General features: G+C 36.4%; 1 protein-coding gene across 1 annotated transcript in view; it reads right to left on the bottom strand.

Moving 5' to 3' along the window:
• SPATA7 (spermatogenesis associated 7) overlaps positions 1-19590 on the bottom strand; it is a gene marked incomplete at its 5' end in the record, with an annotated part of 32231 nt that extends 12641 nt beyond the window's left edge. The window contains 4 exons of the mRNA XM_010076579.1: positions 5721-5854; positions 16725-16772; positions 18351-18443; positions 19510-19590. Coding sequence (XP_010074881.1) covers positions 5721-5854; positions 16725-16772; positions 18351-18443; positions 19510-19590 — 356 coding nt within the window. The remainder of the gene's footprint in view (positions 1-5720; positions 5855-16724; positions 16773-18350; positions 18444-19509) is intronic.
• Between the last annotated feature and the right edge of the window lie 2545 nt (positions 19591-22135).

Raw genomic sequence — 22135 nt, 5'->3', positions numbered from 1 at the left:
GGAAAGAGACAGGGTAAACATGGCAATATCCTGAATTTAAGCATTCCTTATTTATGAGGAAGCTTAGGGTGGTTCTTTTCTTTTCTTCCTCAAACATATAATAAGTAGAGCAGACCAAGTAGCTAACGTAGTGACTAGATAGTAGAACTGCAAACCAAAGCTGATTTGTGTCAGTCTTGAGATGTACGCATTCAAGTACCGAGAAAGAATGTGTTTTGAAGCCGTTGTCATGGGGTAAACCTTTACTGCCCAAACAGATAGGCAGTTCAGCCTTCAGATACACAAAGAAACAATATCAGGAACAAGGAACTATGTTGGTGACTTCAAAAAGATTTTAAGGAATGTGAGAGATACTGTTTGCCTGCAATCTGTCACTAACCTTTCAGAAAATTATTTGTACATCTGTGTTGGTATAGGCAAATTAACTGTAAGCAAGTATGTTCGTTTTTTTTCTCTAATTTGTATCTATAAAAACATCAGATGTTTAGCTGAGGAAAAAAAAGACAAAAACATTCCCACAAATATGCAGTAACACGCTGATTGAAAGATTTTTAGCTCTATTCTTCAGATACAATTAAAAAAAATATTCCATGGAAGTACCATAACTTTGGACATGAGCACTATCAAAAACTAGAACAAATATAATCTGGGAGTCAAAAATTTTTACACCTGTCTTGATAACCAATATATGTTCCTATTCTGTTGATTCAACCAACTGTAATTTATTTTGAAAGATATAAATTTACTCAATGATATATTTCAGCAATAATAACCCCCCTAAAGAGGTTTCATAAATTACATATTTATGCTTCAATTTTATTAGTCGCAAAACTGTGGTAAATGGAATATTAGTTGCAGCAAGCTTGTATAGAGAGGACCCTGAACCTTCACAGAGTCTGTGGAAGAGAAAGTTCAGTAAAACAGATCAAAGCATAAGGCTGTCATCTGATGGGCAAGAGAAGTAACATGGAAAAAGAATCCAGATTTCTAAGTTACATTTACTTTCTAAAATAAGTTTAGCTTCTGAACTCAAAAGTTCAGCTCCCTTATGAAAACCTAACTTAGAAAAGAAAGCGTGATAAATCTATTTTTACACAAAAGGTCCAAAGGCACCTCTCACCGGGGTCCCTGAAGTTACACCAAGATGAATTTAAGTCTTGAAATTAACTTGTTCTTGTATGAAAAGGTCTTCAACAGAATAGTTCATCTACCATCATAAAATGAGACCAGAGAAATACCTTGTGAACTGCACTGTCAACGTACAGAAGCTTCATTTTTGTAATAAACGAGTGTCCAATTCTTTGAACTTGAGACAGCTCAATTTACAAGCCACTTTAATATTGCTGTAAGTGGGCTGAGTGCCTGCTCTCCGCTGCCTGGACAGAGCAAAGGTTTCCTGTAATAAGCAACGAGCTGCCTTTACAGTTGCTGCTCTCATAACCCCCTTGTATGTCATCTGTTCATTTCATTACACACTTTGATAATTAGTTAAGAATTGAGAAATGCAAGAGAGAAAATTCACACAAATATGTGAACAAATAAGACCTGTAGGAATATAATTAGATCACATACTGGCATCAATAATAGCCATTTTTCTCATTCAAAACTATGTTGCTGTTACATTCTTTCCCTTTATGTGTGTGGTATTCAATTGTATAATGTGGCACGTTCCTACTTTCATCAAATACTGTGATGTTCTTAATAAGGGTTATTATTGAATGTGCATATGGAAATGTATTAATTCAAACAACCAGCATGAGAGGTGATTGTCACTATGAAGCCTGAAAGGAAATCTGTACTGAACATTCCTGATTAAAACATCTGTCTTTGATGCTCAGACGGTTCTTCTGCTTTCTTTAATCACTTACTTCTCAATTCTGACAGAACTAACTCAAGCACAATGCATCTTCAGACTGTTAATATCATAACAGTGTAATAAATCTTTAAATACTAAGCATTTGAGTAGGCATTTCACATAGCCATGTGTGCTGCATACAAAATTAATGAGAGATTAGAAAGTTAATGATGTTTCCTAATCTATATTTCATATGCACAAGCAGATGGTCATAACTGTCATTCTTAAGAAATCAAAAAACAGGCTTGAAGGGGATCTTGAAATGTCAAGACAATGGCAACTATACTTATAATAGTTAAAAGAGAAAAATTTACCCTCCTATGGAGCAGCTTTCCTGCAACTGACTTTTGGCATGGATTAATTTCTGTATAAAACTTCTTTAGCAGACAGAAATGCCCATTAATAGGATTATCTGAACATGGGATAAGAAATACCAAGTCTTGCTCAAATCAGAGATTTTACTCATGGCCAGCTCAACTCAGATTTTCTTGCTTTAGAGATAAGTTATATTAAACTTCATGCAGTTTGACCTGCTGAATCACCCAGATGAATATTTAAAAACCCCAATCAGCTCTGTACGGAAAAATAAAAATTAAAAATCTAGGGATTTCACTAGGATATAGCTTTCCATCTCTGTCAGTGGTTGGAGAGAGTACACGGTAGTGGCATTCCATGCACAGACATTATAGTATTTTCCAGACTGTGTCAAAGAGCCTTTTCTATTGTAAGAATACTTAGAGTAATTCCTTAAAGAAGGAGCACTGGAACAGGCTGCCCAGAGAGGTTGTGGAGTCTCCTTCTCTGGAGACATTCAAAGCCCGCCTGGATGCGTTCCTGTGTGATCTGATCTAGGTGTTCCTGCTCCGGCAGGGGGATTGGACTAGATGATCTTTCAAGGTCCCTTCCAATCTCTAACATTCTGTGATTCTGTGTGAGTATATATATAAGTAATTTGCTGACAGATAAATGAGTGGATACCCACAAATGTGCTGCTTATCTATCCTCAAGCTTTTCAGTCTAAATAAGTCTCTAAATACAAGCTTAAAAATTACATACTCACAAAGACACACAAACACAACTTAGCAGCTTTTCAGCATCCGTGTATGTAGTTTATCATCCTGTTTTGATTAACTTTCACACATGGTGTCAACCATCATTATTACACTACATGGAAAGAGAGGAGCAGAAGAGAAGCACAGCTGTCCCCAGGACATCTTATGCTTTCCCTGCCCCTCTACTCGACTGTGAGAGATAAACTACTGCCCTTGAAGTAATTTAGTTGCTAGAGATCCCATCCAAAGACTGCTCTGTTGTGCCATTTGAAAATGAGCCTGCTCCTTAGCTTCTAACTTAGGTCTTCTGCTAAAAGTAGAGAAATGCATGACACACCATAAACACCTATCATATCTTAACCCATGGCTCTAGATGGAATCCTTTTATCTGTGATCAAAATACTCTCTTTGATTAAAATCACTGATTATTTCAAAAAGTCAGTCATGAAATCTATATAACCACAACCAAAATAACTTTCTCAGTTCATTACATATCATAGCAGATTCTCACATTACAGTAACTTTATGTTTATAACTAGATATAACAGATAAGGAATTCACTCTTCTTGTGCACTTAAATCCTTGGTACAAAACAGTCAAAGAGCAAGCCAGTGAGGTTCAAGACACACTATAGGTATTCAGTTTCATAGTTGGCTCAGTGTATGATAAAATACACTAAAAAAACCACAGAGGTTTTGAGAAAAGTATAACATGTATTATACAATTTAGAGGAATTATTTTTGCCTTTTTTTTTTCACAGCCTCAACTGAAAACCATTTCTGTGCTCTATTGCAACATTAAATAATAATACATGCAGCTACATGAAAAAATAAAATTATTAAATAAAGGCACCAGACTTACCAGAATGCATAAAAAGTGAATGCTAATGAATGATGCCTTTTGAAAACAGAAAGTCAGGTGCATACATCAAAGCTGGTTAGCATGTGTTTAGCCTATAATCTAGTCAGACATTGACCTTGTCAGAGATACAAGGCTTATTACATTTTTATATACATATATATATATGTATCTATGTTACTCATAAATTTATATACATTACCATATGCTTTAATAGGCATCCTTAGAATTTGTTTTACAACTGTCAACTATCAATATATCCTGATGGCTAGAGAAATACAATTAGAATGGCTAACTCATCCTCACAATGCATTAGAGGACATCTAATCACTGAAGTAGAAGAATCCTCCCTTGGTGTACAAACAAGCATACAAAATCAAAGTATATTTTGGCAAATAAAGTAAATTTTAAATAGGGCTTCATTTTTAGCACAAAAATATGACAGCCCAATTACTTCCATTACCTAGCCTTCTACCAGAAGGCTCACTTACAATTTTCACTTCTTACTAACTCACTGGTGCTCTTGTTTATATGACAGAGAAACATATTTTGTAAATCAAGCAATCAATGATTTGATTAACAAAGTGCCAAGCAGTACTTCAGTGAAGATTACCCTTTGCATTTGTAAAGTTAAAAAAACAACCTTGAGGCAAAAAAAAAAAAAGTATTATATACAAAAATTACTTTTTATGTGTGGTTAAACATTATTTGGCAAGTCTCCCAACATCACTTTCTAAAATATACTTTTCAATTGATAACTTGAAATTCAGACTCAGTTTGTTGAATTATGCCCTGAGGCTAGCACACATAAGGAAAGCTGCAGTTCCTGTTGTCACTTGTCAGTAATTAGAAGAACTGGGAAAAAGAAAAAAGTGACAGTCTGTTATAATGCTATATTAAAGACAAGTGCATCCTTTCATTTTAAAACTGAGGATTTATGCAGTAATGAGAGAGACATTATAGAGCACACTTTACTTGGTTTTGCAATGAAATAATTTAAGGAACTCTTCCTGCCCTGAGTTTGCAGAAAATAACATGGAAGGACAAAAATGGTATTAATAAAAAATAAAATTTGCATTTTAAATATGACATTTCCTTCCTTTTCTTATGCATGCCTGTGCTTTCATCCATAACTAAGAGCCATGTACTAAATTTCAAAGCATTATTTCTCTGCACTGCAACAAGGCCACACTCAAACTGTCTGCTAAGAAAAACAGTCACACAGAAAGAAACCAGTGGCAAGTTTTCTGTACTACTGGGAAATGTTCTACAGCTCTATGGGTATTTAAACAATATATGGAGTATTTGCTGCTAAAATCAAGAGTTAAAACATCAGTCTGTTTTAAGTTGCAATTGCTCCTTTACAGCAATTAATAAGATAATGTCATTTATGTATTTATTATTTCGAAATATACACTGCATATCTGGATGAAACGCCAGCCGAAATAAGTGAACCTATGTATATAGACAGAAAAGCACTTATTCCGATGGCTTAATTACTATTTTCACTTTCAGTAACTGCAATTTAAGCACATAGTATACTGTTAGATATGAAATGTATTTCCAAAGTAGGACTTCCATGATACAGAAAAAAATAGAAGATTCTTGATTCCTCTACTAGGAAGGTTAGTGGTAACGAGAGTTCTGCCTTAGGAAACAGTAGAAAGCTCTGTAATGACAGAGAGGATACGGGAATGTCAGCTGAGATGAAAGCAAGGGAATTTATGGGTAACTAGAGCTTGGATTTACCACAAGCACTCTTCATCCAGATACCTGCCATCTTTGTCAGAAGGCTGAGACATGCATTTGGTGTTGGGCACATGCCAGGAAGACCCTTGTCTATTTTCTGCTGCTTGAAATATGTTCCCTCTAGAGCTGCTGCATAGCAGTGATCAGCTGTTATTATGGGAGGCAAGTAGACTATGACAGCTACTAAACAAAATTAAAATATCTACCTTTCCAGAAGAGGATGGCAGCAGCCTTTTGCTCCCTCTTGAGCTGGAACGAGAGGAAGTTTTCCACGCATTCATTTCCTCTTCACACCTTGCTATCTTCTTTTTCAGTTTCTCTCTTCTTTGCTGGTCAGCAACTTAGGAAAGAGATGAAGTTTGTCAGATGCAAATAAAAATATTATTCTTTTTTTTGTCCTAAGTGATTTGAAAATGTCTTAGGGTTTTCCAATTGCTCAGCAAAGTCAGATTATTGAGCTATGTTCCACTTCCAACCCATGGCAGTTATAAAAGTTACCTCTATTCTTAAAAGAAAAATATTAAGAGTATGCTAATAGCTGAAGCTGCATCTTAGCTGAAGCTGTACGTTAGCCTTCCTGAAGTATTCTCATCTCACAACTAATACACCACTATGCAGGAATTCCAAGCTCAGTATTGCTAACAGAGCACTCTGCTCAAAAACTCACAAGTTTGCTCTCAGTTTTTTACAGACAGAACTCCTTTGACTGTACTCTCATCTACTATTTCAGCAAAAAAACCACCATGTTTACTGTCAGTAAATTTAACAGGTAAAAAATCCATGCTCACACCATGGAAAAATGGCGAGTATTCCACTAAGTACAGGAACCCATGTCAAAACAAGCATGTTCATGTCAAGAACATAAAAAGTGAAGGCAAACACTGTGAAAGGGCCACTGTCAGATCAGGAGGGGAAATTGTTATCAGTCTACATTTGTCTGCAGTCCAAGACCTTGTTCACAGTGTCCATGCAGCACAGAAGATGAATTAGGTATCTATGCTATCAGATAAAGAGAGGAGCCCAAAGGATGGGTAAATTTTCTGTGTTTGAGTGCTCTCAGTCACCTACATTTGATATCTTGCATAACATAGCCCAAAGTTTTTGTATATTGTGAGTATCCAGGTGCCACAGATGAAGTTCACAAAGTTGAAAAATCCAAATGAGGCTGATGAAAAGCATTAACAATTTAATTTCAAAATGGGAATGAAGAGGGTTTATAAAAGCAAGCATGCTTCTGAAGTCTGTATACACAATGAAACCTGTTTTAACTCTTGACTACATTTCTCATTCACTTAACACAGACCCAAGCATAGGAATGGTTTGTTTGATACAGACAGGCAGACAGAAAGGCCTTTGTGGATTTCTTCTTCAGTTTCATAATGTATTTATATAATACTTTGTTAGACCCCAATCTTCACACACATTACTGTACTTAATGCACGGAAATGTAAATAACTTCATGGATTCATGTGGTACATTCTTCTAGACAGCTGAGAACTACAGCAATCTGAGGACATTTAATCAACCTTTAAAATACACTCATTTGTGTACATTAACTGTACAGACATCTTAATCTCTACGAATTATGTAAGTACATGTATTCATTTTATTAAACATTTTAGTCCCCCTTTAAACTAGAAATTATTCTTTCAGATGCAAAACCCTTGCTCTCATTCCTCAGGGAAATCCATCTTTCTCTTTCTTTCAATTCTTGCAACTGATATGTAAAATACAAAGTAATTTTTTTTCTATGGCTGCTGATGTATTCAGTATATTTTATTAGAGTACTTACAAGATATGAAGTTGCTTTTATTACTGGAAAAATATTAGCTGAAGATAAGCTAAATTATACAACTCAATTAAAAATTTGCCTTGTAACAGAAGGAAACAATGTACTGTACATTAAATAATTAAAACTCAGTATTTTTCTTCCTACACTATCTTATCATGTAGCTATTCCAAATTACTACTATTTCTAATTGTGTTTATCTTTAAAGTTACACATGAGCACTCAAAAATTATCTACAGGTCAGAAGTTTTATATGTCTGAGATAAATAATTATTCACACTGGGCCAACATGTGCACACGTGTGGAAGCTGTAAAAACTCAAGCCTTGCCTACTGCTCAGGTAACATGGTGATGGCTGAAATGAGAGCTGAATAAATAACTAGAGAAATGAATAATGAATATAACGAATGAATGAGAGCTCTACAAAGCAAAAATGCAAATCATACAGAAGTATGGGTGTCTCATTTTCTAAGTGTGAGTAGATGCCTGAAACAGAAATTTCCTTACACTCAAGTGCTTAGGTGGAAACCGGGTTTGTCTAAGACAAGACAGGCTTAAACCCATTTACTGTATGTTCTACCTGCATACCATGGCTTAACAGGAGTTTCTGGGCAAAGTGCAAAGCACTGTGAATATTACTGCAAAATTGAGTTCTTGTCCTTATTCTGCTCTTTACAGGATATAGTCTGAGATTTCACATACATGGATAGACTCTGCCTTTACCACTGGCGTTCAAAGCTATAAAAGCCAATTACTACCATTCTCTTCCAGGACTGCGTGCTACTAGCCTTCTCGGCCACAGCACAGCTTGTGCCCATGAGTAAAGAAAGAAAAAACAGTAAGCATGCCAGGATGCTAAGGCTATCTTTGGTTGTCAGAATGACCCATTGGGACTATGTCACCTGCATGGGAAATGTAAAGTCTTTGCCTAACACCAGTCATACACTGAGCTTAGCTCAGCTAATCCATTAAGTGCATTCTAACAGCTATGAAGTCACACATGTGTACTAAAAGCCAGAGCAGATGGATGCAAAGCAGCATGGCAGAAAATCCCAGCAGTGCACACATCTTGTTGCCAAATTAGAGAATTTTCAGGATAGGCCTGCTGTAAAAGTTAGGAACTGTGAAACCATCAAATCCAGAGAGAAAGAAAACCTTCTTGAACAGAGTGTCGATGTAAACAGACAGCTAGGCGTAAGTTAGGATAGCCCTTAGGCAGTCAGCAAAAATATAGACAAGGGCACAGACACAAGAACATACACGCTGCCAACCTACCACCCCTGACTTCACATGTCCTTTCCTGAAGCAGGGACTGGAGAATACAGTCTTTCTGTTTGGCTTTAGCCAGACAGAAAACAGTATCTTACAAATGGCCTGAACCTTTGCAGCACTGATTACAAGTAATATTACAACTGATGGGTGCGGGCTGAAGATACTTAAGGCTGCCATATATAAACGCTTGTTCTGCAGTTGTGAATATATTAAATGCAGAAAGAATAAGATGAGCATTCAGGAAGAAACATGCAGCTTTACAAGGGAGATTTATCTGTTAATTGGAAAGGTTACTTACTGCTAGAGGTATCTTCTGCTTCAAATCAATCACAGATATGTAGCTTCTTTAGCTTTCAGTGAGGTTAGCAAACTAAATTTGACAAGACTGTCCTTGACATACTGTCATTGACCAGCGGGAACTAAATATCAACTGCATTTGTTAATGCAAACGCTTAATTTCACTGAAAGTAGCTTTTACTGTACATTGGCTCCAGAAACATGACAGTTGTAGAGACAAATATGTGAAAGGTTCAAGACAGTAAGTACCTTGTGACAAATAAAAGAAAAAAGAAAACCACTGGGTTTTTCTCATCTCTAAAAAGGGAAAACTAAATGTTTAGGAACACAAAACTAGAGTCTATAGATCTAAATAACGAGTCTCTCTTACAGCCTTATTAGAGACTTTGAGATCAATTATATCTCACTAACTGCTGTGCTCAAAACCACCACAAAGTTTTATAGTAAAGAGAAAATGTATTAGAATATAAACAATGTAGTGATTTTTGTGTATCAGATAAATTCAGAGTCTGTGAAACTTAGTTCTGTAACTTACTGCACCCACCCCATGGAGCTGTTCTCTTAATTCTGTCAGCAACAAGAAGCAGCACAAGAAAGACCACAAATTTTGGTAGTTTATCTGTAATATTCTTCATAAAGAGCTACCTATAAAACGCTGATCAATCTGTCACAGGAGTAACACTTTCGCTTAGGCAAATACTCTTTTTGCAAAGAGCACACCACACTTACAAAGCAGAGATCACATTGGTGTATTTCCCTGTTAGAATACTCCCTCTATAGGTTTGATTCTTTATTCCTTAAGCCTAGGCTGCAGCAGCGTTTCCAGACACATGCTTAAGAGTTCTTCCAAAACACAATAATTGTACCTACCACGTTCCTAAGCAGCTTGGAGGCTCTGCGCTTATAAGGACAGTATGATTTGGAATGCCAGTGCTTCTCTTTTGCTCTGAATTTCCAATCTCTAAATATAATCATATGTCACACCACAGTACAATCAACAGTTAACCTTCAAGTTATTTCATTTTTGATGTAAATAATCCACAGCAGACAATGACATACTAAGTTAGATTTAAATTGAACTCAGCTTGCAGAACAATGTATCTCAAAAGAAACGGCCAACACTGAGCAGTTCTCCATCGTTCCTATATCAGCTATTTTTGCAGTAACACACTTCTGGTTATTATTTCCCTTATGAATTCTCTTATATAAACAATGTAAACATCAAGCTCATTTCTGCTGAGCCTGAAGTGCCTGCAATGACCATAATTAAAATGTTCAGCATATGAGCTGGTGATATTACTTTTGCAAGCAAGCTCTTCCTTGTGTAAGAATTTTTACTATCATCTTCCTAGCTCTGCACACAACCCCAATACACCATGATCAAAGCACCTGGGGTGAGATCTCATCAACTGCAAACTGAATTTTGCCATTGGGTGTGAAGTTCAGGTTTCTCTTAAGTTTAAATCTAAATTTCTTAACACAGAAATTTTAATTTTTATATCTCTAAGAGATGATTCTGCAGTCCTTCACATCCAATATCAGTAGCACTGCTTCATCAAATAAGAGGAATCACCATGCAAAAAAGTTGACAAAGGATTTATTAAGGGCTTGATGCTACAGCCTTGCTTGTATCAAATAGAAAGTAATGTTTGTATCAGGGTATGTACATCAGAAATGTGATACTGCTTGGCAAAGCCACTAATGGCAGAATCTGGCCATTGCTAAAGCTTGGAAATAAAGCCTAACAGTGGGACATAAATCCTTCAGAGGAATTTCAGGAGAGACTAGAAGCACAGGATTAGCCCAATCTATCCACCTCCAGTCCTTGCATGGGGTCCTCATCCAACAGACATTCTCGTAGATACCTCTGTCAGCCATATGAAGAATGTAGCAGCCTGCGCACAGCCTGCTACACAGAAATTGTGAAATGCTGCACCGACGCTGAAGAAAACTTCTGAACCTGCTCTGGTAAATCTCCATTCGTGTGCCCTAGAGGGAGGTCGGACTGGCTTCTAGGTGGGTCTGGACAGTGGATTTTGTCTCAGGCTACCACTGAGGCAGCCCCCAAAGACAATTTAGACATATTGTACTGAGATAATGCTGACAATAAGTGGAAAGCATATTTTTATCCTTGTTCTCTGGTATGCTATAGCATTTTGTGATCCTCAGTAATAGTGGTAAAATGTATAAAACCAACAAACCCCGCAATGGACAGATGGTAAAGCTGGATAAAATAAATTAAAAATCAGGGACACATTTTCAATAATAATGATGGTTAACTACTGAAACAACTACAAAAGAAAATGATGTTTTCTCTATTTCTTGGCCTCTGGAGGTCAAGACTGCAAGCCTTTCTTGTTCATGTGCTTTATTTACCATATTCAGTATGGTTGAGTTCTGCATTAGCACATCTTGATGAAATTTTTGGTCTGGACAACTCATGAGGCCAGACGAGATGATCTCATGTCTTTTCGCAACCACAAACTCTGTGAAAAATGTATTTTTGATGTACTGAATACATATCTAAAATGAATTACCTCTCATAAAAAAAGAAAGAAAACATTTCTGTAGAAGAAACTTTAAAGTTAATAACTTATGTAAAAAGAAAGTAAATTACTACAGTTAAAAGTACAGGCTCATAAAGATTTTTTACACAGTAAGTTTTCCTGCTCTCCAAAAATTCAGACTTGACAAATGTACTAGAATATGTTTCCAAAGACATACTTGAACTCTGAAAACATATATGTTAGAATTAGCTGAGTGTTTGATTTTAAAGGACTTATTTTAGTTGCTTATAACATTAATTTTCAGAAATGCATACGTAAGGACAAGACTCAACAGAAAGGTTAAGAATCAAAGGTAGGGAGATTTTATGAAAGCTTCCTGTAAAACAGCAGCAACAACAAGACATGTAAGACAGCTTTTCATAAATCTCTGCTTTTCATAGCATATAGAGTAGACAGAGTTAATGTAAAATATGTATGTGATCACATGAAAAATTAAAATTTAAATACAGAATTAAATAAGAATATACATTTAATAATATTTTAACTTGAACATAACCCCTAATCTCCCCAGAAGTCCGAATTGTTGTCTTCCCCCAGCCCTCACTTCTCACCCCAAGTATTTAAGTTCCATCAGTGCTAAAACAGATTTCTGGTGGGTAACTTCTCAGAATACTTTTTTTTTCCTTCTTCTCCCCGCCCCCCGCCTCAGTATCAGAGACGTACATTTCCAAGCACACTAATCACTGGGTTCAGTCTGTACTATCAGTATGCCCGGTGGAAAAATCTCTAAACATACAGGTTGAAACGTTAGTACTGTTAGAAACCAGGCATGTGTAGCAGCAGCTGTCTTACTTGGCATAGCTTTTGTCAAGTTTTCTGGCACAAATTCCACAACCACATATTTCTAATGGCCACTGGTATCAATCAACATGCTTGGACTAACTCTGAACATAGAAGTTTCACATTTCAAGAAGTTTCACATTTTAACAACTATTTTAAGTCAATAAGGCTGATCTAATACACAAGAACATGCTCACTGCTAGTCCAGTGGCATGGCAGCTTGCCTACTTTGCTGCCAGCTAAGATACCAGGAAAAGAACAGTGGAAACTAAATCCACCTTAAGGACAGAACACATTCAGTTGGCCAGGGAGAATGCCAAATACAGTATCGTGTTTAATCCTTAAACACTAATGACTGATTCATGGCAACAACCCCAAAGGGAAATACTCACCTGCTATTTTAGCAGTACATGAAGCACATTTTCAGGGGACCTTTTTTAACATTATCTGTAGGAATAATAAATCTTAGCATTTCAACCTGAAAATTTACCCCCCTTCCCAAATCTTTTTTGAAATAGAGGGGGAACGGAAACCTTATTTGGGATGCAATATGTAGGAAGACAAGGAATACAAAAAGGAAAAAGTAATAACATGCCTCAGCTGAGGCAATTACAAGCACAGATCTACTGGGAGAATAAAACTGTAACCCCCGTGACCTCAGTGACACTACAGACATTCCCCTGATATTCAGTCATACTGATGTTGCAGCTGTGCTTGGACAAATTATATGTCCCATCTCCAGCAAGAAAAAAGAAATTGGTTTGAAGATATTCTAAAAATCCTTTTCCCTTACTTTCTTCCTCAGTACATTTTCAATACTCTTACTGCCTGAGCTATTGGCTGTCATCTCCACATAATCCATTTCAGAAAAGGCAGAGGAAGAAAAACTATTCTCTGGTGGATTGCCAGACACTACAAACGATACCCTGCACTGAGCTTAACACCTGAACACGTAACACTTGGTTGCACTATTACTACAGTACAGAAATCTGTAGTTCTTGATGAACAATACATAGAACAGTAGGAAAGAACCCCAACCACTCTAATTTTAGGTATGAAATAAATGGAAATAATTTTCACTTTCATTCTGAAGATCTAGAGTTTATACAAATAGCAAAGATACCGGATAAGGGATGCCTGAGTAGTCTTAACCTTAAATACCTTGAAGCCAGCAAGTCCAATAACGAAGAATTTGAAAGTAGATGTGCCCCAAGGAATTATCTCTTTGCTAACTCCGTACAAATTTCAGCCTGTGTGGCAGAGTTTCTGATCTGTTTATAAAGTGATCTCAGGTGACAAATCATATGAAGAAAGCAGGTCAGAAAAAAATATCAGTTACATGCACACACTGAGTTCAGATATTAATCCTCAAACATTTTTATTACGAAAGGATAATCTTAAGTATCTGGTACAAATGCATACATGAAAATCCTGACCTACGGCAGTTGAGAAACTTTTGCCATTGACCATCATGAAACAATAATTTCAACTATGGCATCTAAAACTCTTATATTCCACCACCCAAAAATTGCCTTTTAAAACTAGAATTACCAGGATAAATGCTTTGAAGTAAATTCAGTTATAATCCTGACAGTGTTTGAACTGGACATCTGGAAAAAATCTTTTAACTATGCAGATATTGCAACACTGGAACAGGTTACTCAGGTTGCAGAATCTCCATCCCTGGAGGTTTCCAAGACTTGGCTGACTGATCTAGTGTTGGCAGAAGTCCTACCTTGAGCAGGAAGCTCAAAGAGGACTAAAGGACCGCCCAAGATCTCTTACAACCAACATTTCTGTGATTACATGAAAGCAGGTACGTGACAGAAGTTGAACTTCTGAAACATTAGGAGAAAGTATAATGCATACAGACTGAGCTGTTGAAGATAAATCACGAGACAGGAAATTATGAACCCCTGTCTCTCATCGCTATTGGGTTGAAAGACGTTTGTCTGAAATAGTAGAAATGGTAAACAGAACCAGCAAGCAAGCTATATAACTTCTAGCCTTGTGTCCGGGGCAAGTGTTGAATTCCAGTGAAATTACATGTTGAGACATTTCTCTCACTCTTGCAAAAAAGAAATGGGAATCTCCTACTGCAAGAAAAACAAGTGTTTGCAGCATTTTATGCAGACAGTTGAAGATGAAAATGTAATTGGGAACATTTTTCAGCACTGCAAAGTAAAAACACTATGTTGAGGAATATTCTAATAGAAATATATTGTTTACAGGTTTGCTTTATTACTTTGCTTTCTATCTTTCACTTGGCACTCTCTCATTTTTATTAGAGAACATGAAGCATCTGACAGAATAAAACCTGAAAACTGGGGCAGAGACATAATACTGTCTTGAGAAGCCCCTTTTAGGGGAGAAAAATACAACATTATTTATTGCTTTGTTAAACAGATTTTTAAAAATAGCAAATTCATTGTCACTTTATAATTGCACAATTCCTCACAGTGCAGAACATCAAGCAAACAAACTGTATGTTAGAATTGAGCTAAATCTAAGGATAAAGCACTCTAATCACACGGGAACTCAGCTCTGGGAGACTGAGAAGTAAGTCCAACATTTCTTCCAAATGAATCCTTGAGCTACGATGTTCACCTTCACTTTATGAGCTAGCCCTACTTTGGCAATATTAATAAATTTCAACTAAGCAACAAGTAGCACTCCCAAGTCTTAGGCTAGAATAATAGAAGGTAAATTGAGGATTTCTTTTTTGTAATCAAAGAGTTTATTTTTTTTTCCCTAGCTTCAAGGTTTTTTTCTTTGTGAACAGGAAACATCTTCTAGGGCTGTGTTGGCTGTACGCATGTTCTAATAAGATAAAACACAGCAGCAGGTTTTTACAGCCCAGTTTGAAAATAGGTGAAAAAGCTATTTAGCAAGGATTTAGTGTACCAGTTTTATCAAACAGATGGGTAAAAACAAAAGCAGCAACAAAGGTGAAATGTTTCCGTCACACCATGTATAGGAGATTAATGTTCTGTCTGTGACCAGGACAGAGTTACATAGTCAGACATGGGTCTGAGTAAGATGAACTGAAAAGAGAAACATATTGCACAAAGCCTTGCTATCTGAAATGGAAATTTCCTCATTACAGAGCACACCTGCTAGTGTCGTGACAATTATCAGTTAAGGTTAAGGCACTGCCTCTGTCTCCCAAAACAAACTCATTATTCAGGGAAATTCACTCTGGTGTGGAACACACAAGCTATCAGCTCAGAAGCTTTTTGTCTGTAAAGACAGCAGACTAAAATAAATGGACATTTGTTGTTGTTGAGAAAGACCCAAGACCTGAAAAGGTATGGAAGAATAATTGTTAACTAAGGAAACTAAGAAATATTCTAGCAGATGCACAAGGAAAAGCTACATGATGTTTTTATTACACAAACACATAGGTGTAAATTTTCTTCTTACACCAACCCTGTATTTTCATGCTTGTTTCAAAGCAAATCTTGGTAGAACTGGAGCATGAGAAGGAAGATGTTTTTAAGACGACTCTGCAGAACAGGTGATCTGAAATTCCTACTCCTATCTGCAGACTCTAGATACCTCTGCGATACTGTTGCTATTTGTGCTACACTTTTTTAAAACAGAAGGCAAGCCACATACAGCATATTTGATCCTGGTGCAGCTTGTTGCTTAATTCAGTCTCAATACATTGTGCAGAAGTACTGAAAAAAATTCTAATGAAATTGAGTCTTTCTGCCAAAAGGATGACCGATTTCCTGCATTAGCTCTAGTTATTCTGATCATTTTACAAGGCAGTATCACTCTGGCTTGACTGGATTTGAGACTAACCACAAAGTATTCTGTCCTCAGAAGATTTATCTTTCCATCCTAAAAGAATACTTTAATTTCTTCTCAGCAGTTGTAATTAAATATTGAATTGGAGAAAAACAACTTTCTCTAATTGCATTAGAGAAAGACATCCGAAAATAGAAATATACCTTTGATATTTTAACAAACAGCTGCTATTTATCTCCTTTGACTAATGCACTTCATTTAGTATTCCCTAAATCTATGATTTGATTGCTCTTCAGCTAACACTATGAAGTAAGGTTACAGTACTGGTATCTTTAAAGTTTCAGTTCCAGTCCACAGGTGCCCACATTCCCAAAATTCCTCTTGACCTTGCACTAGTAAGCTCTCTTCCTGAAAGTTCAAGCTCACATCATATCAGAAGAAAGCAGAGAGAAAATGCTGAAATTTCTCCTACATGCTCCATTAACTGTGTGGATGAAAAGGATCGTAAGCAAAATTAGTTGTGATTATAAGCACAATTAATCACTAACAGACTAGGTCCATCTCACTAGCATTACATTCACTGCAGATCCTTACAAATAGCTGGAGCAGTGTAAGAAAAGCTGAGGAAACAAGCACATACATGAATGCTTTATTAACGGCTATATATATTGTCACTCTTCTACTCCTCTGCCTCTTTTGTAAAGTTAGTTTTACAGAAGCTTTTGCAGAGTTAATGTATCACAAATACTTACGTTTGATGCTGGCCAACCTACTCTTGGGCATTGAACAGTCTACAACAGCTGAAAATAAGAAAAAAAATAAATGTGAGTGATTCAGTATCTTAGTATTTGTGGTGGCTAGAAAGAAGCAGCAATAAAACAACAGAACAAAGACTAATTTCATTAGAACACAGCAAATTTTCTATTTTAAAAATTACTGTGTATTTAAAGTATTAGACTGATATTAATGCAGTCAGAAAATTTTCAAGATAAAGGTGTTAAAGTAAAATATATATTTGAAGGAAGAATCCTCATTTAAATTTAGATTCCTTACACGAGGCTTCTATACATTTTGTGCTAATGGCATTTAACTGCACATCTGAGGATACTGAGTATGTTGCATGGCAGATAGATGACAGCATATTTGTCAGCATGGACTCTGAAGAATCCAAAGCCCCGGTGTACCTTTCTTTAAAGCAGACATTAAGGAAAGGAGGGATGATTAAGAGAATCAGCAGAACCACCTCCAAAACCCTATTTCTGAAAATACCGAGAAAAAGAAGTGTACAATGTTTTAGGAGGCATTGAAAAACATTTCTCTTTTAACTCATATCCTGCAAAATTTTAAGCATTTATTTTAAATACTCAGGACATCCTGCCAAGCCCTAGCATTAATATCTCTAGGACCAAGATCCCCAAGACAAGTTTATGCCACGAAGAATGAAAATAGGCTGTGAACTGTAAACAACATTATCAACCATCTACAGACTTTTCTGAGCTCTGTGCATGGTATTAACTTTTTAAACACAATATTCCGTACTCATTATATGACCTTAAAAAAATAACTTTGGTTGTAATTCAGTTTGTTTTCATTTATAGCACTGACAACGTGGTATTGCCAGTTCATAGTGGAGTAAACAAACATTTCTAAATCTGAAAAATTTTTTATCAGGATCTTGACATAATTGAAAACCATACAAAGACGTACAAGTTCAATAGGCTTTTAAGTTCCAGATTTCATAATATTTGTCTTTTCATATATGTAAGTATCTTTTAGTATTAAAATATGTGCAAAAATCATATACATTTTTAGTCTTCAGTAATACAGACTAGTAACACAATTTTCTCATTTGCAAACACACAGGGTAATTTTCAAAGTCCTTAAAACTACCTGGGGCCATTGATTGAAATATGAACAAAAGATAATGAACATTTTTAAATTAAAAAAAAACCACACCAAAAAAAGCAACAAAAAAGACAAGACAGTGGTCTTAGTTTAACTGAAAATGTTCTGGATTCACTGATAAAATAAATTCTATTTATTTGCCATTGTGACTATCTCAATTTTCAGTTCAGTACAATATTTCATAATTCTTTATTTCATCAAAAGCAAAATGGGGAGAAAACAGCAGGAAGCACCCTAAAATTAAAGTACTCTCTTTGGTAGGACTTAAGGAAAATGTTTTCATACAAAAACTTCCAATAATACAAAAATATTAAGTAGCAGCCATATCTCCTTGCTGACATCAGTCTGGGTATGAAACAGGAAGAAAACTACACTTCCTACAATCCAATTCGTTCCCTCGTGAAATAAACCTATTCTGAAAGAAAGAGCTAAATCTGGGGGTAGAAAGTTTGCTCATGTATGCACATTTTTACCTTTGGCTGAACGGATTTTGTTATAATGAAACACCATGTGATCTCTGATCATGTACTGGCTGGTTAGACTTCCAGAGGAGTCAATGCAGAAAGCTGTAAGATTAAAACGTATGTGAACATTATAAAGGCAGGCACAATAATACTAAAATTTTAAACAGTTATTAACTGCAATTCAAAGCCAAACTTTAAATTATTGTGTACTTAACTTCTTTGCCCAATAGCTGTCATTTTTCCTCAGCAGCTACTATCACATGAAATCATCTTGTCTCCTTTGTTTTTTTTTTTCCCCCACTGAGCCTTTAACTCAATAAATAGCTACAGAAGTGGCTGAAGGTGGACTCTGAATGTCAGCATGGAAATGTCCTGTTTCTTCATTCTATGCTCTTTTGAAAAAAGTGTCTGAGATGGCAGTATGGCACAGAAACATACACTAGCCCATGTAAACTACTGCCTGTAAAGGAATATGCTTAACCTCAAGGGTTCTTTAAAGCAGTAACCATGTCTATATTCCAGCTAATATAGATGCGACAGGCTGAGAGAGTTGGGGTTGTTCAGCCTGGAGAAGAGAAGGCTCCAGGGCAACCTTACAGCAGCCTTTCAGTACCTAAAGAGGGCTACAGGAGAGATGAAGAGGGGCTTTTTAAAAGGGCATGCAGTGACAGAATGAGGTGTAATGGATTTAAATTGGAAGAGGGCAGATTCAGACTAGATATTAGGAAGAAGTTCTTTACTGTGAGCGTGGTGAGACACCGGAACAGGTTGCCCAGAGAAGCTGTGGATGCCCCATCCCTGGAGGTGTTCAAGGCCAGGCTGGATGAGGCTTTGAGCAACCTGGTCTAGTGGGAGGTGTCCCTGCTCATGGCAGGGGGGGTTGGAACTTGATGATCTCTAAGGTCCTTTCCAGCCCAAACCATTCTATGATTCTATGATATATATTTGGATATCTTGCTAACTGTTTCTAGCTAGCAGTACAGTCAAAGCAAAACTTGCTCCTCAGAAGTATTTTCAGTAATACATACTAAGTGTAAGTACTATTAAACTTCACCAATTGAGTTCAATGCAAAGGTTTTAATTATAAAAACATTTTAATCACTAAATCAATGAATTCACATAAAAGGAGCCATGTCAACCTTCTGACGAAAGCACATGCATTACTTACCATTACTCTTAGTACTCAAATGTCCTTTAAATGGACTCGCTGGACCACATCTGGGAATGCCAACAGCTGGGTATTCACTCACTTCAACAAAGAGCCAAACAAAACAAATGTTAGAAAAAAGAAAATGCATAACAAGACGGACAAGATAAAGCAGAGAATCTTTCCCCAAAGAACTCATGAATGACTGTAGCGGACCTTTATCATAGAGGAAAAAATCATATTTAAACATTATGCTATTACTGAAGCACAACAGTGTAGTTAAGTAACTTAATCTAAACATCAAGATACGATGGTAGTATTTTCACTGATTCAGGGAGATAAACAGTGGAAGAAAGCATTAGATCATGTCAGTCTGAACTTTACATTGGTCATTAAACTGCACAGAGATACAGCCACAGTTTTGTACCTATGCTAACCTCTCATTTGTTTAAAAGTTTTATTGATCAAATTCTACCATTACATCAAATGACTAATATGAAAAATATTCTGTATGTAGACAATGATTGTGGTTAGCATTATACTAAAACGCAAGCTTAACAGATTGAAGGAATTATGCTTGTGTGAATATCATCCTATCAACGAGAACACACTACTTCAAAAATCTATTGTTAATACAAGAATAATTTGGTTTGCCATTCAATCTTCTGGCATTTCAATAGACTGGGAACAGGCAAGTGTAGATGCTGACAAAACTTAAACAACCATTTGTTATGAAAAATGAACTAATGTGAATTAAAAGTTCTGTGTCTCCTCCTTGAAAATGTTGTACTGTTGGGCTCACAACCAGTGTCTGTTACACAACCTACAATTTCAAAATCTGCAAATGAATTAATTAAGAAACTGCACCAATTCTAGAGCACATTTTAACAGGAGACTTCCTATTACTACAAATACTGGTGTATACAAAGCATTCCTTTAAGATTTCCAAGACCCTGCTTAGAATGTAAAGCAAAACAAACAAGATTTCTTTAACAGAGTAAATATAGCACGCTTACTTAACATCAATTATAAAACCATACAGCCAATTTCTTCAAATTTGTTATTACTATCAAGGTCCATATGGTCTTTCCATTCCCATCCTACTTCTCATCTGTCAGTTCAAGAGTCTGCAATTGCCACGAAACCGTTTCCCAGAGATTGGAAGCACTACAGCTCTGGGGCAGTAACTCTGCTGCTCTACAATTACTGGCCACCTCCAGCTTTCCACCCCTCATCAGATAAAGCAGCAAGCTGGGCATACCCAAGATGAATGGGAATCTCTTCTCAGTGGCCTTCAGTTGGGTTGACATAATTACTAATTGACTGGGTGGTGCAAGAAGCCATGCCACACATCTTAAAAGCCTCTTAGTTCTACCTTTTATGGCTTCTTACCTCCTGCATGCCCAGTATCTGGCTTTCCAGGTTGGTTTTTTTTTTTTTTTTTTTTTTTTCCCCCCACTGTTATAAAATGACTGTTACAGCCCAATTGCAATTAGGTATGTAACCACAACATTCTGAAGCTCTACTTTCAGTGCAACAACATGTTGCACAAGATGGTTAACATAGTGTCTGACTAATAATTAGTAGAGATGCAGCAAACCAAATTGTTCCTTTAGTAATATTTTAATATTATTTCCCCAAAGGCCTTTTTAAAAAGACCTTATAAATTTCAATTGACTAGGATTAGTTTAGGAAGCAACAAAATGTGTCTCGAGAAAATAAATAAATTGAAAATCATTAGCATATGTGGAAATTTGCAGAATACTTTATTGGGACCCTATTGTGAAGTTACACTTCACAATAAACTCAATCCCCACTCTTATGAAGCGAAATAAATATCAAGGAAATTTTGAATTAATATGAGGATTTCACAGTTAGAAAAGCCAGCCTTTATACAGTACGGGTTTCTGCGACTTTACAGTATTAAAGGCAGTGCACAATAATAGTGCTCCCACTACTCTTTGCTGGGAAGTTTCCAGACCAGCAGTAGGAAAGGGAAAAAACCACATATATGCCAGAAATCTAGACTATAGCAGACACCTAAGAATCAGAAGGGTTTTTTTCACAGTTGCTCAAAATAACCTAAATATTCCAGAATTTTCTGTATTTCAGAGTTAGTGTAATTCCAGAAGGAGACACATGTGATACTGTTAGATAAATCCTTACAACACCACCTCTAATTTTTATGTGACAGAATCATAGAAAGGTAAGCACAGGCACCTTAAAAAAGCAGAGACATTGTTGTAACTACAGTTGATTCTCTTCAGGTAAGCTAAATGACTTTGCCCTGAGTTAAACATGATCAGAAATGCTCAGAAACCTGTTGCTTTTACTGTCTTCAGGTGGAGACGTGTCTGTTCAGCACCACAGGAACACCAAACGATTTGGAAATGTTCCCTTGCTTTGCCTCACCAGCAGATGGCACACGGATAAACTTGATCCAGAAAACTAGTCTACTGGTTTTGTCTTTTACAATTAAGCTGTATTAGGCTTGGGAGGAAAAAAAAAAGGGGGGGGGGGAAGAGTCAGCTTTCCTTCCCTCCCCCCCAAATCCAGCATCATTATTTCATGTGAAAGAAGAAGTGTCAGAAAGGGTTAGGAAGGAGAAATTAAAATATTTCAGTCTCCTCTGTTTTGATTATGGACA

Source organism: Pterocles gutturalis, unplaced genomic scaffold (genome assembly GCF_000699245.1).
Source record: "Pterocles gutturalis isolate BGI_N339 unplaced genomic scaffold, ASM69924v1 scaffold37918, whole genome shotgun sequence".
NCBI classification, from domain to species: domain Eukaryota; kingdom Metazoa; phylum Chordata; class Aves; order Pterocliformes; family Pteroclidae; genus Pterocles; species Pterocles gutturalis.
Note: the sequence above shows the minus strand (reverse complement) of the source record. Positions and strands in the feature narration are given on the sequence as shown.